The following is a 16,228-nucleotide window of genomic DNA, read 5'->3' as shown; positions in this document are numbered from 1 at the left end:
TAATATGTTGGTAGAACGGGTTAATATTAGTAAACTATATAATACATGTATAAAAATTTAAATTATCTCAAACTTTTTAATATACAGTAATTTATTATATAAATTAATAAACATTAAAAACTTACTAAAAAATTTAGCGATTTGAATTACGGATCATGATTATAATATATTAAATACAAAATTGTTTTCATATATATTATTTCACGCATTAAAAAAATTAGTTTAGTAATCAAACGCAAATTCAATAGGACAAATATATAATAAGCAACATATATATGTGATGATTTTAATTTACAGATAAAAACTATAAAATTATTATATTTGGCATAATTATACAAATATTTAAATATATGAGTAACATTAAAAATATATAATAATTATGTAAAACAAATATTTATATATATAAATGTGAAAATATATATCCGCACGTTTGTGCGGGTGGAAATCTAGTTATATTTAATAACGCTAAACAAATATCATTTTTTTTTGAGAAATCAACAAATATCAATTTGTAATTCTATCAAGATGGAACATATCTAATTTATTTTATATATTATTTTTAACCAACTATAAATAGCAATTTATATATTATTCAAAAGCTAATTTGCTCATCCAGCATGGTGACGATATTACAAGTTATTGACTACCCAAAAAGGCATTTCATAGATTTTTTGGTTTATATGAAAATGAACATTTAGTCGAATAATTTTTTTTCTTTTATCACAGGAGAAAAAACCCAAAAAAAGGGAAAATATATTTGACTCGAAGGCAACGTGAATTGTGCATATGAGTAACCGACACACACAACACGAGGCTCAAACTCAAAGACCAGAAGCTGATGAGTTGTTGAAAAAGCTGAACTCTTGGCTTCAAGTTTAAAAAGACGTCACCATAACTTTTACTTCCCGTGTGGACCTCACTCTTGTCCTCCAAATAACCAAAACGAATCCCAAATTAAATAAATAAATACAATTAGAGAAAAGAGTGAAAAGCGTTGTTAAAAAAAAACAATTAGAGAAAAGCATTTAAACCCACCCACCGAAAATCATTAAATATCCAAGAAAATGAAACACAAAAAAAAAAAAAAAGTTGGGAAGAAGAAACATCACAATCATAATCAAAATCACATCACCTTACCATCTCAAATTACAAACCAAACCTCTTTAAATCGCCGACACTTTCTATTCTTTCTTCTCTCACTCTTTCCCTCGACCACCATGGAAGGCGTCTCCAAGTTCCTCTTCTCCCTCCTCCTTTTGACTGCCTCCTCCATTATCACCACCGCATTACCCGATAAAACGGGGTCGGGTCAAATAAACTCCAACTCCGTCCTCGTGGCTCTTCTCGACTCTCACTACACCGAACTAGCAGAGCTCGTGGAGAAAGCTCTTCTCCTCCAAACCTTAGAAGAAGCCGTTGGTCAACACAACATCACGATCTTCGCCCCTCGTAACGAAGCTTTAGAACGTAACCTTGACCCTGAGTTCAAGTCTTTCTTGTTACAACCAAAGAATCTCAAATCATTACAAACTCTCTTGATGTTCCACATTCTCCCCAAAAGAATCACTTCTCCGCAACTCTCCGCCTCATCCGTCGTCAGCCACCGCAGTCTCTCCAACGATCACCTCCATTTCACCGCCGGAAAAGTCAACTCCGCCGTAATCACTAAACCCGATGACGTAACCCGACCCGATGGTATCATCCACGGGATCGAACGTCTTTTGATCCCTCGCTCCGTCCAAGAAGATTTCAACCGCCGACGTAACCTCCGATCCATCTCCGCCGTGTTACCGGAAGGAGCACCGGAAGTCGACCCGAGAACCCACCGTCTCAAGAAAAAGCCTGCACCAGTTCCCGCCGGAGCACCACCGGTTCTCCCGGTTTACGACGCAATGTCACCCGGTCCGTCACTCGCTCCGGCTCCGGCACCAGGACCGGGCGGGCCTCGCCACCATTTCAACGGAGAGGCTCAAGTCAAAGATTTCATCCACACTCTGCTCCATTACGGTGGATACAACGAGATGGCGGACATTCTCGTCAACCTCACTTCTCTAGCCACCGAGATGGGTCGGCTCGTGTCGGAAGGCTACGTTTTAACGGTCCTAGCTCCGAACGACGAAGCTATGGCTAAGTTGACCACAGACCAATTGAGCGAACCGGGAGCTCCAGAGCAAATAATGTATTACCATATCATACCGGAGTACCAAACCGAGGAGAGTATGTACAATTCTGTACGCCGGTTTGGGAAAATTCGGTATGATTCGCTCCGGTTTCCTCACAAGGTTGAGGCTCAGGAGGCAGACGGTTCGGTTAAATTCGGTCATGGTGACGGTTCGGCTTATTTGTTCGATCCTGATATCTATACCGATGGACGTATTTCGGTTCAGGGGATTGACGGTGTTTTATTCCCGGAGGAAGAAACTCCGGTTGAGAAGAAATCCGCCGGTCCGGTTGTTAAGAAAACCGCTAAACCGAGAAGAGGTAATCAATTTTTAATAAATTTCAAGCTTCTTAATTTTGGTCGTTAGCTATCTGATTTTGACGTTTTAACCCCAACCTATTTAATTTTAAACTAAACATAGTACATAACACCATTGAAAAGTTTTTGTTTTGTTTGTTTGAAACATTATTACAAAAGCTAGAATAACATTCATTGCTTTAGGAATTTTGTGTGTGATTTTTCTCTAGCTGATGGAAAATATAATTGAACCATGATTATAAACAGATAAATTATAATTAGTCACATATAGTTAAGTCTTTGCAATGACAGAGTACTAAGTAGAAAGTGAGATTAGACGTGTGAGAATGAGACAAAGTCTCGTTAACAAACTTTGGTATGATAATATAACATATATTCCAATAGTATTAAATAATGGTGTGGGATTAATTTGGATTATAAACTATTTAATCACCCACCGACGAAGAATCCCATGTTAATAGTAAAAAGAAAACCACAAAGTGCTTATTTTCTTTTTGAAAAGCGGAGTTGTGTGTCATTTTGGTTGATAGAGACAACTTGCTCTTTGATATATATAAAAAAGACAACTTGCTCTGATTCATGACTTCCTTTTCCGTCTTAATATATCTATTTGAACATTAAGTTATAATAAATCATTATAAATGTTATTTTCTTGTTATATTGTTAATTCAATACAATGTCACCAGGAAAAACAAACTGGTTGGGATAATGATAATTTCCTCAAACAAAAAACAATAATTTCTAACTGATTTTGTATCATGTGCAGGGAAATTGATGGAGGTAGCATGCAGAATGTTTGGTTCACAATTTCACACATGTCAGTGAGATGGCCAAATGAAATCCGGACATGATAAATTTTTACAGTTCTGTAAACATGTGAAAAAATTTGTGAACAGAATCAAGTAATAATGTAAATGATCAATTTTTGGGTGGTTGCAATATATATGTTCAATGATAATTTTAATTGTTTTGAACTGAACTAAGTAAACCATACATATATCTTCCAAGCAGCTTTAGTTTTTTTTTTCTGATGAAATATTAAATTTATTGATCATCTGAAAAAGAATGTTTATGTACACCAAAAACTAAAGAATATGATCATAACCCAAACTAAGCAGCTTTAGTTTTCTATATGCCTTTGCCTAGTAAATCAGCTTTCTAGACTTTTTCGGTTTTCAAATATGAGTTTGGAACACTAGAAATCTCTCGTGGGAAGCTGCTTTACTAGGCCAAGGTATATAATGATTAATGGGTGTGAAACCAGTGGCAAGAGCCTAAATCACAAGTAGCAATCGTCATGGAAACTTGCAATGCATTTGAGAGAACTAATCAATGTTTTTTTTCTTAACACAAAACTAATCAATGTTTAAGTCACAAATAAACACATTACGATTCCGTGTGTTCTATTTTCTACTCACTCTGTTTTATAAAAATGTCACTTTTACATTTTTCACACAGTTTAAGAAAATGATTGAAATGTATTTAAGTTCTTATTAATTATACACAATCAACCAATAGTATTTGAGATAAATAAAATTATTTATAAAATCAATGCATTTGTAATTATTTTAAACTGAAAGTTGTATTAGATTTCTAAAATGACACATTTTTGTAACAAGAAAAAATGATAAAGTGACACTTAATATGAAACATGAAACAAATGAAGTATATAATTTCATCTACAAATATTTATTATTAAACAATATCCTTTTAGGGATTAAATTTCTTTTTGGGACCAAAATCCCATAAAATTACTAAGCTGGTCATGTCTGATGGTACTGCACTTAGCTGATCAAGCTCCAGTGTTTCCTTCCCTTTGATCACTTACTAGCACTTTAAATTTTGAAGTTTTTTCACTAACACTTTTAACCTTCAAAGTGATTTTTTTATCATAAAAAACCTCCAAAGAAGAAAAATGACCGGCTAAACAGGTTAAAAACAGTTTTTTTTTTCAAAAATAATTATTTAATTAATAAAATAAACAAAAAAATTAATAAAAGTAAAAAAATTAAACAAAAAACTCATAAATTCAAAAAATTTAAAAAATAAATAGAGATTAAAAAATTAAATAAAAAATAACAAAAAAAAATCAAAAAATAAATAAGATCAATTTAAAATGGAGAAAAAAAAACATAAATTTCAAAAAAAAAATGAAAATTCATTTGAAAATGAATTTTTTTTATCAACATTCATTTTCAAATATAATGTCAAAAATTATCATTGGAGATAAAAACCGTATCATTGGAGATATGCCAAAAACCGTTATTTCTGACATATCTCCAATGACGGTTTTTGGCATATCTGCAATGATAATTTCCGATATTATATTTGAAAATGGAAAAAAAAACTTTTTTGAATTTTCAATTTTTTGAAATTTATTATTATTTTCTCTCTATTTTAATTTGATCTTATTTATTTTTGAATTTTTAGTTATTTTTTATTTAGTTTTCTAAATCTTTATTTATGTTTTTCACTTTTTTTTAATTTATGAGTTTTTTTGTTAATTTTTTTGATTTTTATTAATTTTTTTGTTTATTTATTAATTAAATAATTATTTTTTGAAAAAAAAAACTGTTTTTAACTTATTCAATCGGTCATTTTTCTTTTTTGGAGGTTTTTTATGATAAAAATGTTATTTTGAAGGTTAAAAGTGTTAGTGAAAATACTTCAAGGTTTAAAGTGTTAGTAAGTGATAATTTCATTGCGATTTTCCCATTCTCTTTTGACTTCGTCTGGTTCCCAACCGATAACTGAATTTTAAACTACCAAATTAAACCGAAGTCATAACCGATTTGAACCGGAAATTGAAAAAGTTGACTTTTTTTTTGAACAACTTAACTTATCCACTCTTTCCTTGTCTTCCCTCACTCACTCCCCTAAAGAAAATGTCGTCGTTATCCTATTGTTCCTCCGCCGTGTCTGTATCCCCCGCAGCCGCCGCAAACTTTAACCCGTTATTCTCCTCCTTCTCCACTTTCAGACTCTTCAGTCGCTTTGCACCAAAATCCTTCAAACTCGTCGCCAGTTTCCCTAATCCGCTATCCCTCCATTCCAATATCCGTCGCCACCGTTTCTCCTGCGCCGCCGATACCGAAGACGAAATCCCGGCGTCATCATCAGAAGATGAAGACGAAGTAGAAGACGAAGAAGAAGAAGAAGATGGGAAACAGACGACGCAAACGAGTGGTGAGGAAGGGAGGCTGTACGTTGGGAACTTACCATACACAATCACTTCTTCTGAGCTCTCTCAACTCTTCGGACAAGCTGGAACTGTCGTAGATGTTCAGGTTCATCTTCTTACCATCTCTCCTTCATCTCTTAAGTTCTGTCTGATTGTTCCAAAAACCGTCCTTTGTTGCAGATTGTGTATGACAAAGTCACTGACAGAAGCAGAGGGTTTGGATTCGTAACGATGGGAACCATCGAAGAAGCTAAAGAAGCTATTCAGATGTTCAACACCTCTGTAAGTTCTCATCATCTTGTGTGTTATCTGTTTGATCAGATATGATTCTGATTGATTCTGTAGCAAATTGGTGGTAGAACGGTGAAAGTGAACTTCCCGGAGGTACCAAGAGGCGGAGAGAGAGAAGTATTGAGAGCCAAGATCCGTGGTAGCAACCGGAGCTATGTGGACAGTCCTCACAAGCTCTATGCTGGAAACCTTGGTTGGAATCTAACCTCGCAAGGTCTTAAAGATGCATTTGCAGATCAACCTGGTGTGCTTGGTGCTAAAGTCGTGTATGAAAGAGACAGCGGGAGGTCTCGTGGGTTTGGTTTCGTCTCTTTTGAATCAGCACAAGATCTTCAGTCTGCCATGAGTGCCATGAATGGCGTGGTAAGGCTTTGCTCTCATCTGTTTGGTTCGTTTGTTGATTTTGGGGTTTGAGACTCACTAGTTTGGGTTTTGGTTCTTAGGAAGTTGAAGGGAGAGAACTGAGGCTAAATTTGGCGTCAGAGAGAGACACCGTGCCTCGTCCTTCTGTAACAGAAGAAGGCAGTCTTGAGAGCAGTGAGGTGCTTTCAACCATCAGTACATGAAGCAGCAAAAACACAATATCTTGTTGTATTCAACTGACTACTGAGGCTAAAGAAGATGATAATATATGAGATAAAAGAACGTGTGATTGACTGTCATCTTATGCAAAAATGTTTCTTCCATTAAATGGTGTAATGTATAATCTTTCAATCTCAGAGAAATGCAAAATATTTTTGTAGTGACTTCTGCTAGTTGGTATTGTGGTGACCGGAAAGCAAAGCATCTGCAGCAGAATCCAAGTCCTGAGGGAAGAAAACTCTGCAGAAATATAAAAAAAAATCCATCAGGACAACAATGACTCACTCTGATAATGTTGAGAGAACATGCCTGCAAGTGTTATGGTACAAGGTTGAACTAAGTTGATTTATGTCGCCAAGTCCTTTATAGCCAGCCACCACCTCAAGAACTTGTCTGGACAAGAAAATGAATACATAAGCAAAGTTTTTAAGAATGTATGTATATTCATGGATTTGACAAGGGGAGACTACACTCACCGAACCAAACAGGGCTCGTTACGGCCTTTAACAATGCACTCTTGATCATACTTCTCCTTCTTCTTAGAAGGCCAGGTCGACTCTACAAACTTCATCCCGGCGTGTGTGTTCTTGATCTCGCAGTATGGAGAGTCGGTTTCGATCATCATCCTCTCTACAGGTATCCCTTTCATTACATCAAGATGCTCAGCTGTTTTCAACGAGCAGCCATTCACACCTAACAAATAGAATCACATGAGCAAAATACAAATACGCCAAGGAGAGCAGTCTTTATAAGCAATACAAAATCTAGAGGAAGTGGTTACCAATGTACATATTATCGAAAGAAAGAAGCTTATCACGGTCCAATGCACTACCCGTAAATGAATGAGCAACCCCTCCAGTGAACCTGAGAGTGGATTATAAAGTATGAATTAAGACAGACACAGACATGAGAAACATTAGCTGACAAGTTTTGTTTCACCTGTTCTTGTTTCTTTCAACAATTTCACAGAAATCCGCAGCTGCTGCTCGCATATGTAAGAACATAGGCAGCTTTGTAGCATATGCTAGTTCGAATTGCTTCTCAAAATACCTTTCCGCACAGAAGACAACAAATAAGATATTATAAGTAGTGTAAGGAAAGAAACAATCAAACATATGAAAAGATTCAATTTTGTTATGATCTAACTTACTTCTTCTGAATATCAGCAGGGCAGAACTGAAGCCTATCATAATCCAATCCACATTCACCAATTGCTACCACCTAAGTTAATCAAAAAGTGAGAATGATTTTGACTGGGACCAATGCAAAAGTATCTGTAAGTATGAGAAGACATAGCACCTTTCCTTTTTGCATTCCTTCATTGGCTAATGAAAACAGATCCTGATAATGCTTCTCCGGATCACCACTCTCTTCAAACTCCTGATGTGAAACATGCCGTTAAAGAATGATTCAAGCACAAGATTACAATCTGGCTACATACTAAACTGAGAAACTCAAAAAGAAAGAGACACTAACACTGCATCTAGTTGGATGAACCCCAACGGTACAAAACAGCCTTGCTGCAAGTGTAAATCCACAGTAAGGACATCTAAAGACGGAAACTTTAAGGGAAATAAGATCAGTAAGTCAAATAAAATAAACCATCGGTTTCTGCAATTGCAAGAGCTTCTCTTGATTCTTCCAATGACCCACCAGTTACCTGTTCAAGAACATTGGAATCTTGAGTAATTCAAATTGATTATAAAAGAATCGATAAGAGTGACTCTCAACTATGATTCTGTCGACTCCGGCAGACCAAGCTCGGTTCAAGACGGTCGCAATGTCCGGGAGATGACAGTTCTTTCCATGGTAAACTCCCTTGAACATCCCATCTGCTTTAAATTCGACCAATTCTCAATGTGATCAGAACATAACTTGATCAGAGGAAAGTCCCAAAGTGTTTTGCGCAACTGACCTGTGAAGTTAACTGCTATGTCTGATGTTACGCAGACACATCAGAAGAAAAGCCACAATACACAAACGATAAAGGTATCAGTCACAAAGGATCGTTGTATACTAGAAGAAGAGAAATAATCAGACGAAATAGATTCCCGAATTTGACTTGCCTATCATCTTCAACGACGCCATTGTTGAGACCAGAAACAGAGAGAATGGCACAAGTGCAACACAACAAACCTTGTTTCTTCATGGGTTTTGTATTAATAATGGGCTTTTCATACGGCCCATTAATAAGTCAATTTTTAATATCTTTTAGCTTTATATTATATTTTAGGAAATACACTATGATACCCTAAAAAAAGTTTCTAGATTCTAAAAAACAAAATGAACAAAATATTTTATTAAAAAAGTAAATATACACTTATACCCTTAGGGTTAACTAATTCAAACCTTAAGATTTAGAGTTAATGGGTGGAGATTTGGGTTTGAGATTTAAAATTTTATAAAATAGAAAATAAATATTAAAATTTTGAAAATAAAAATTTTAAAAATAGTTTCAAAAAGTATTTTTGAATTACGAAAAGAAAATTTAAAAAAATATATTAAAAAAAGTTCAAAAACAAATTAAAAAAAAAATTATAAAAAAGTTCGAATTTGAAAACATATAATCTAAAACTATAAAGAAAAAAATAATTTTTTTTATATATCTAAGGTATTAGTGTCCTTTTACCTATTAAATTAAACATTTTGATCATTTTCCTTCTTATGGTATATTTTTGTGACTAAGAATTGTCCCTTATATTTTTATTGACTTTTTCTTCCAAATTTCACATTTTATTGACTTTTTCTTGATAATGTTTTTTCAACTTCTTCTTATTTGATTTAACACGGATGTGCCGACGTGGCACCTAAAATAGGACTTATTTTACGGATTCTAGCGCCAAGAAGTGATTTTCTTTTGCAAACACACATATCAAAATGCGATTAATGCAAAATTTAATTATTGCGTTACTTAAGGAAAATAATATACTGATCTTATGAGATATGTATATACAGAAGGATCCAATCAAAAACATGCTAAATAAAATCAAACTCAAAAGCAGAGGCCAGTGCATATACCGAAAGAATAAAAAAGAGAACACGATTTAACGAAGTAGCCGCCGGTTCAGAGCTGGAGGTGGCGGTGGCTGAGCTTGCACCGGAGCAGCTTGGCGGGTCGAACCTCCACCACCACCACCATTATCTTCCCAAGGCTTAACAGTAAACAACACAACTAAAACCACAATAATGATCAATAGCAAAATGGCATAACAAGTCCACTTGCGCGTGTTCTTCTGGTAGAACCGCGCCTTAACAAGCTTGTCCGCACCAGATCGAACAAGCGAGTTTGCTCGTTTGACGTGGCTTTCAATGTCCTCGAGCTGTTCACCCTGGTGCTCAACCAACACGGCCATATCAAGAAACACCTGATGCAGCTCGTTCAAGCTCTTCTCAATGTCTTTCACTGCGTCGTGTCTCTCTTGTATCTCGTTTATTGTGTCCAAAATCCTACCTCGACCTTGTTCTTGTATCGCTTTCTGCAAAAACGTTTCACTTTCTCCTGCAGTATTTGTAATTTCAATTTATATCTCATCAGTATCATGTTTATAAAGTATTTAAATTTAAAATAATTAACTAATAAATTCGTTTAAACCAATAAAATGAGTAAATGTTTACTTTTGTTTTTATTTGACTTGTAAATATAATATTTATTCTTTTACTAATTTAGTTTAGGATTAAAAATAAATTAGTACTACACTAGAATCATAAAACAATAACAAAATTTTAAACGTTGTAATAATTAACAACCTTGCGCTATTTTTCTGGCTGTTTGAAATTTAAAATAACTAGAAAATAATAACTACCTGTAGAGATTAGACGATCGACGGTATCTTCGTCGGGATTTTCGCCGGTGACGGTGAAGTACAAACGGTTAATAGTGTCTCGGTACTCCGTCGAAATAGTCTCTCTCACTCGCATAAAATTGTTCATAGCATCCTTTAGCTTCTTCCTTAGCCCATTAACCACCGACGTCCTTTGCCGGTCAGACGATGAACCGGGTCCGCTTTCCGGTAAACTCCGGTTCACTTCATTCGCACGATCCAGCTCCTTGAGGTTTACTTTCACGCGCTTGGCCGTCTTGAGCGCCGTCGAGACGTCGGAGTCCATCTTGTCCTTCAGTTCCTTGACGGCTTTGGCGTTATGGAGCGTCTTGCTCTTCTCGTGGCTCAGCTGGAGGCTGTGACAGAGACGGTCAAGCTCTTTCAGATCGCTGTTCACTTCCTCCACGTCGAGGAAGAACTTGTCAAGGTTGTTTCCACCGCGGCAGCTTCCGCCGGAGGAGTACTTCGCCTTTGACATCTCGATGTTGTGTGAGTGTGGGGGCGATGAATCGTCTGAGACGGAGCGGTTGAAGGAGCGGGAGAGAAGATCGTTCATGGCTGATGGGCGTGAAGGGGTGAAACTCTCTTCGCGAAAGATATTAGTTGTGAAAATTCAAAGGAATTTAGAATAAAAATTATTGATCAAAATTGGGTTTGTTATATGTGAATTTATAATTGAACTAGTTGAGATGAAAAGTCGCCATTGAAACGCGGTTATGAAAATGGAAGTGTATATTAAAAGATTTTGCCTTTGAAACGCGTATCTCAACTACTAAACCGTTTATGTTGGTTTAACCAGACCAGGTAGAGTACCAGATATTATATGTTGAATCAGTCAAATTTTATGAAATTTGTACAATCTCTTATCTTGGTGGGTTTGATTGTTTGAACTGGTCGGTTTGAATTGCAATAGCTCAATGAACAACTTAGACAAGAATTTCCAGGAAGGTGAATAAGGCTATGAATGTGATGTATTGAAATTAGGTAATCTAGAAGCATTTATAATTCGAATTAAGTATTAGCAGCCGTGGACAAATACGACGAGAGTCCCAATTCTTCATTGTCCCATTTCAAATATTTTATTGATAGTAGTTTCTAACATATGATTCATGTTGTGTTAGTATATAATAGTTATTTTGTTCACCCATTTGGTGGTTTTTATCATTTTTTTCTTTTATTTAGGAATGAACAAAGTTAAACCAAAAGATCACTTACTAATATTTTTAAATCTAATATATCTGTTCTATTAAAATAGAAGTCATGACTTCTTTCATATGCGATATTTTTAATTTGCACCATCCTTTAGAAATATAATTAAATATATTTAATTAAAACTAATAAAATATAGAATCTTTGAAGATGAATTTTCATGTTTACCACTTTTTTCGTATCATTATTTATGTTTACTACCACTAAAGAGATATTTTCACTTTTACCCTTGTTATATATATATAATAAATAATTATTTAAACAAAAAAAATAAAAACAATTTTTTTTATGTTTTCGAATTATACTTTTTTAAATTCGAACTTTTTTATAAATTTATTTCAAAATTTCGTTTTGAAAATCAAAAATTCTTCTTGAAACTATTTTAATTTTGTAATACTTTTTAAGTATTTATTTATATATTTATTAGAATCCTAAATTTCATATTTCAAAAACCGTGCCCCACTCTTCAATTCTAAATCTTAAGTCTAGATTAATTAACCTTATGATTATAAATGTCATTTACCATTCATTAAAAATGATGGTAAAAGTAGCTAGTGTGATGAAAAAAAAAAGTGGTTAGTGTAAATATGAAAAGTGGTACTATGAATGTGGTATTTTTTGTAATTTCCCATCTTTGAACTATTTTAATTATAATATCTAGTAATATCTTTTCATTTTAAATATAAAAATATATATTTTTAAAAATCTAACAAATCTGTTTCAAAATTGTTAACAAGATCTTAATTTTCAAAATTTTATGTAAGTACTTTCGCTAATTTCGTAATTAGTTTTGAAATATTATTATAGTCTCATAATCATTCATATTAAAATAAAATTATTGTATCAAGCTAAATATGATAAAATTATATTAAAATAATACATTTATATATAATTTATTTTTATAAATATAAATATTTATGATCAAAAACATAATATGTTGGGCAAACGAGTTAACATTAACAAACTATAAAATTCACATATAAAAATACGGGAAATTGCCAAAATGATCACATTCATAGTACTATTTTTCATGTTTATTCTAACCAATTTTACTTTCCATTTTAATGAAGGTTTAAAGACATTTATAACCCTAATCTAGACTTAGAGTTTAGAGTTGAGGGGTGGGGTAGAGTATTGGAATGTGAAATTTAGGATTCTAATAAATATATAAATATATACTTAAAAAATATAAAATTCTTTTAAAACATAGTTTCAAAAATAATTTTGATTTTCAAAAAGAAATTTTGAAAAATAGAAAACAAAATTCGAAAACAAAATTCGAAAACAAAATTCGAAAACAAAATTCAAAATAATTTTTTATAAAAAAAAGTCGAATTTGAAAAAGTATAATTTGAAAACATTTTTAGTTTTTATTATTTCATTTTTTATTTATTTTTTTATTATATATAGAACAATGGTATAAAAGTATTTTGCCACTTAATGAAGAAAATATTTTTGAAAATATATATTTATTAGTGGTAAACATGAAGGGGAAATGCCACTAATACAACTTTCTTAATACCACTTTTCACTTATACACTAACCAAATATACCACCAGATTTTTAATGGTCAAAATACCATTGTACCCTTAAATAATTAAACCTAAATTACTCTTCTTCTCCCCCCCACAACAGACACAGAGGTGTCTCTCACCGGAGATATCAGATAGGATTCACACTCGTCAGATCCCAATTGAGACCTGAGTTCTCAAAGAACTGTCTATCAGCTCTGCTGTAGAACCCAGCGTTGATCGCACTGCTTCCGCCGAGAACACGGCCTCTCGCGTTGGGCACTCCTTCCTCGGAGACGAAGGACTGAGCGGGAGAGTCGAAGCTGTTGACGTCTGTGAGTCGTCAAGAAACCGTCGTGTGTCATCACGTTAGGTCTGGTGTACGGAAAGCCGCCGCGCTCGAGGAGAAGGACGCGGAAGGATTGGGAGAGTGTGGCAGCGAGTGGACATCCCGCCGTTCCTCCACCGACGATTATGTAGTCGTAGTAATCCTCCGACGCTAAATCGGTCGCGTTCGTCACGAATCGCATGAACTAGGATCTGCAAACGTAAGATGCAAACTATCAATCATCGCTTTCTACAAGAATCTTTCAAGCATAAGTAAAGATTTTTCGGGAAAATTCTAGGGAAACTTACATCGATTAGCCTGTGGCCTTGCGTTAGACAGAGAAACTGATCCAAGAAGAAGAAGAAGCACCGTGTAGAGAAGATAAGAGTCCATCAGCTTACTCATTTCTCGCTCTTCAGTTCTTCTCAGAGGAGAAAGAAAATTAAAATTATCTCGGGAAAGAGAGAATTTTTGTCAGTTACAAGTTATGAATAATTCTGAAGATTTATTGATCATTTGTAATGGTTTCTAAGTTATTTATAATGGTTTATATATACTCTGGTCTGGATGATCTTGCAGCAGCCTGGAAGGCAATGGAAGGTGTAGAAGTAATTAATGGCCTTGGGTGCAAGATGTCTTGCTCTTCCTACAAGGTAAACAGCGAATCTATTCTTAAACCAAACTGGTATGAGGTTTCATGTTTTGATAATCTTGAACTAGAAGAACCAATATACACATATATATAAGGGCTGGTTGCTTCATCTAGCTCTTATGTATTCATAACATCTCTTGTAGATTTTGTATGTTTTGGACACTGAGGATTTCTTCCACAGGAAAAAGAAGCATAAGAAGAAGAGCGAGAACTTGGCACATGACAAATCATCATCGCAGCAATGCAACTTGTACAGAATAGAAAGATTCTACAACTTGTATACATAGATTTATAAATTCTTATAAATAGATATATAACCTTGTAGATTAATTTATAAACACTTTTAAATAAATGTATAAACTCTTATAAATAGCTTAAAAGTTCTTGTAAATAGTTTTATAAACCATTTTAAATAGTTTTATAAACCTTTATAAAATGTTTATATATTAGTTATAATGGTTTAGAAAATGTTTATATATTAGTTATAATGGTTTATAAATTATTTATAAGGAATTATATATAATTTATAAAGGTTTATAAATAATCTCGGTTATTGTTTTGGGTTTAGTATTGAAAAATTGCAGTTTTCACATAATTATTTTGGTTTTTGAGTTCTCAAAAACTATTTTCAGCTTACTCATTTCTCGCTCTTCAGTTCTTCTCAGAGGAGAAAGAAAATTAAAATTATCTCGGGAAAGAGAGAATTTTTGTCAGTTACAAGTTATGAATAATTCTGAAGATTTATAGATAATTTGTAATGGTTTCTAAGTTATTTATAATGGTTTATATATACTCTGGTCTGGATGATCTTGCAGCAGCCTGCAAGGCAATGGAAGGTGTAGAAGTAATTAATGGCCTTGGGTGCAAGATGTCTTGCTCTTACTACAAGGTAAACAGCGAATCTATTCTTAAACCAAACTGGTATGAGGTTTCATGTTTTGATAATCTTGAACTAGAAGAACCAATATACACATATATATAAGGGCTGGTTGCTTCATCTAGCTCTTATGTATTCATAACATCTCTTGTAGATTTTGTATGTTTTGGACACGGAGGATTTCTTCCACAGGAAAAAGAAGCATAAGAAGAAGAGCGAGAACTTGGCACATGACAAATCATCATCGCAGCAATGCAACTTGTACAGAATAGAAAGATTCCACAACTTGTATACATAGATTTATAAATTCTTATAAATAGATATATAACCTTGTAGATTAATTTATAAACACTTTTAAATAAATGTATAAACTCTTATAAATAGCTTAAAAGTTCATGTAAATAGTTTTATAAACCATTTTAAATAGTTTTATAAACCTTAATAAAATGTTTATATATTAGTTATAATGGTTTAGAAAATGTTTATATATTAGTTATAATGGTTTATAAATTATTTATAAGGAATTATATATAATTTATAAAGGTTTATAAATAATCTCGGTTATTGTTTTGGGTTTAGTATTGAAAAATTGCAGTTTTCACATAATTATTTTGGTTTTTGAGTTCTCAAAAACTATTTTCAGCTTACTCATTTCTCGCTCTTCAGTTCTTCTCAGAGGAGAAAGAAAATTAAAATTATCTCGGGAAAGAGAGAATTTTTGTCAGTTACAAGTTATGAATAATTCTGAAGATTTATAGATAATTTGTAATGGTTTCTAAGTTATTTATAATGGTTTATATATACTCTGGTCTGGATGATCTTGCAGCAGCCTGCAAGGCAATGGAAGGTGTAGAAGTAATTAATGGCCTTGGGTGCAAGATGTCTTGCTCTTCCTACAAGGTAAACAGCGAATCTATTCTTAAACCAAACTGGTATGAGGTTTCATGTTTTGATAATCTTGAACTAGAAGAACCAATATACACATATATATAGGGCTGGTTGCTTCATCTAGCTCTTATGTATTCATAACATCTCTTGTAGATTTTGTATGTTTTGGACACGGAGGATTTCTTCCACAGGAAAAAGAAGCATAAGAAGAAGAGCGAGAACTTGGCACATGACAAATCATCATCGCAGCAATGCAACTTGTACAGAATAGAAAGATTCCACAACTTGTATACATAGATTTATAAATTCTTATAAATAGATATATAACCTTGTAGATTAATTTATAAACACTTTTAAATAAATGTATAAACTCTTATAAATAGCTTAAAAGTTCATGTAAATAGTTTTA

General features: G+C 33.6%; 5 protein-coding genes and 1 long non-coding RNA gene across 7 annotated transcripts; 3 read left to right on the top strand and 3 right to left on the bottom strand.

Moving 5' to 3' along the window:
* Nucleotides 1–1,077: 1,077 nt before the first annotated feature.
* Nucleotides 1,078–3,458, top strand: LOC106445686 (fasciclin-like arabinogalactan protein 15). Its single transcript, XM_013887285.3, has 2 exons — nucleotides 1,078–2,481; nucleotides 3,246–3,458. The coding sequence occupies exons 1-2, from the start codon at nucleotides 1,218–1,220 to the stop codon at nucleotides 3,302–3,304; spliced, it is 1,323 nt and encodes a 440-aa protein (XP_013742739.3). The 5' UTR covers nucleotides 1,078–1,217; the 3' UTR covers nucleotides 3,305–3,458.
* Nucleotides 3,459–5,320: 1,862 nt separating this feature from the next.
* On the top strand, nucleotides 5,321–6,697 carry LOC106445153 (RNA-binding protein CP33, chloroplastic). The gene is made up of 4 exons (XM_013886664.3): nucleotides 5,321–5,766; nucleotides 5,841–5,942; nucleotides 6,006–6,314; nucleotides 6,395–6,697. The coding sequence occupies exons 1-4, from the start codon at nucleotides 5,365–5,367 to the stop codon at nucleotides 6,515–6,517; spliced, it is 936 nt and encodes a 311-aa protein (XP_013742118.1). The 5' UTR covers nucleotides 5,321–5,364; the 3' UTR covers nucleotides 6,518–6,697.
* LOC106445152 (deoxyribonuclease TATDN1-like) lies at nucleotides 6,559–8,676 on the bottom strand. Of its 2 annotated transcripts, none has more exons than XM_013886663.3 (12): nucleotides 8,600–8,676; nucleotides 8,449–8,469; nucleotides 8,265–8,365; nucleotides 8,136–8,193; nucleotides 8,010–8,053; nucleotides 7,833–7,913; nucleotides 7,684–7,754; nucleotides 7,473–7,583; nucleotides 7,315–7,397; nucleotides 7,010–7,226; nucleotides 6,843–6,926; nucleotides 6,559–6,773 (listed from the first exon to the last, which is right to left on the bottom strand). In XM_013886663.3, the coding sequence occupies exons 1-12, from the start codon at nucleotides 8,619–8,621 to the stop codon at nucleotides 6,704–6,706; spliced, it is 963 nt and encodes a 320-aa protein (XP_013742117.1). In that variant the 5' UTR covers nucleotides 8,622–8,676; the 3' UTR covers nucleotides 6,559–6,703. The 2 variants fall into 2 exon arrangements, with proteins under 2 accessions (XP_013742117.1, XP_013742116.1); XM_013886662.3 differs by having other exon boundaries at nucleotides 8,265–8,368; nucleotides 8,600–8,653.
* Nucleotides 8,677–9,444: 768 nt separating this feature from the next.
* LOC106445151 (syntaxin-122) lies at nucleotides 9,445–11,053 on the bottom strand. The gene is made up of 2 exons (XM_013886661.3): nucleotides 10,337–11,053; nucleotides 9,445–10,032 (listed from the first exon to the last, which is right to left on the bottom strand). Exons 1-2 carry the CDS (start codon nucleotides 10,908–10,910, stop codon nucleotides 9,578–9,580), a joined length of 1,029 nt encoding a protein of 342 aa, XP_013742115.2. The 5' UTR covers nucleotides 10,911–11,053; the 3' UTR covers nucleotides 9,445–9,577.
* Nucleotides 11,054–13,004: 1,951 nt separating this feature from the next.
* LOC125608113 lies at nucleotides 13,005–13,953 on the bottom strand. Its single transcript, XR_007339198.1, has 2 exons — nucleotides 13,711–13,953; nucleotides 13,005–13,614 (listed from the first exon to the last, which is right to left on the bottom strand). It is a non-coding gene; the product is annotated as an uncharacterized LOC125608113 (long non-coding RNA).
* On the top strand, nucleotides 13,818–16,181 carry LOC106433677 (paired amphipathic helix protein Sin3-like 2). Its single transcript, XM_048778022.1, has 5 exons — nucleotides 13,818–14,055; nucleotides 14,198–14,943; nucleotides 15,086–15,192; nucleotides 15,758–15,831; nucleotides 15,973–16,181. The coding sequence occupies exons 2-5, from the start codon at nucleotides 14,906–14,908 to the stop codon at nucleotides 16,114–16,116; spliced, it is 363 nt and encodes a 120-aa protein (XP_048633979.1). The 5' UTR covers nucleotides 13,818–14,055; nucleotides 14,198–14,905; the 3' UTR covers nucleotides 16,117–16,181.
* Nucleotides 16,182–16,228: the final 47 nt, after the last annotated feature.

The sequence above is a fragment of the Brassica napus genome, chromosome A4 (assembly GCF_020379485.1).
Source record: "Brassica napus cultivar Da-Ae chromosome A4, Da-Ae, whole genome shotgun sequence".
Taxonomy (NCBI): Eukaryota; Viridiplantae; Streptophyta; class Magnoliopsida; order Brassicales; family Brassicaceae; genus Brassica; species Brassica napus.
Note: the sequence above shows the minus strand (reverse complement) of the source record. Positions and strands in the feature narration are given on the sequence as shown.

Coding starts and splice junctions, on each gene's coding strand:
- LOC106445686 (XM_013887285.3), top strand. CDS start 1,218: ATGGAAGGCGTCTCCAAGTTCCTCTTCTCCCTCCTCCTTTTGACTGCC. Junction 2,482..3,245: donor AACCGCTAAACCGAGAAGAG/GTAATCAATTTT, acceptor TATCATGTGCAG/GGAAATTGATGGAGGTAGCA.
- LOC106445153 (XM_013886664.3), top strand. CDS start 5,365: ATGTCGTCGTTATCCTATTGTTCCTCCGCCGTGTCTGTATCCCCCGCA. Junction 5,767..5,840: donor GAACTGTCGTAGATGTTCAG/GTTCATCTTCTT, acceptor CCTTTGTTGCAG/ATTGTGTATGACAAAGTCAC. Junction 5,943..6,005: donor TTCAGATGTTCAACACCTCT/GTAAGTTCTCAT, acceptor TTGATTCTGTAG/CAAATTGGTGGTAGAACGGT.
- LOC106445152 (XM_013886662.3), bottom strand. CDS start 8,621: ATGGCGTCGTTGAAGATGATAG. Junction 8,054..8,135: donor TGCAATTGCAGAAACCGATG/GTTTATTTTATT, acceptor TTACACTTGCAG/CAAGGCTGTTTTGTACCGTT. Junction 7,227..7,314: donor TTTCGATAATATGTACATTG/GTAACCACTTCC, acceptor TCTATTTGTTAG/GTGTGAATGGCTGCTCGTTG.
- LOC106445151 (XM_013886661.3), bottom strand. CDS start 10,910: ATGAACGATCTTCTCTCCCGCTCCTTCAACCGCTCCGTCTCAGACGAT. Junction 10,033..10,336: donor CGATCGTCTAATCTCTACAG/GTAGTTATTATT, acceptor CAAATACTGCAG/GAGAAAGTGAAACGTTTTTG.
- LOC106433677 (XM_048778022.1), top strand. CDS start 14,906: ATGGCCTTGGGTGCAAGATGTCTTGCTCTTACTACAAG. Junction 14,944..15,085: donor TGTCTTGCTCTTACTACAAG/GTAAACAGCGAA, acceptor CATCTCTTGTAG/ATTTTGTATGTTTTGGACAC. Junction 15,193..15,757: donor TCATCGCAGCAATGCAACTT/GTACAGAATAGA, acceptor ATGATCTTGCAG/CAGCCTGCAAGGCAATGGAA.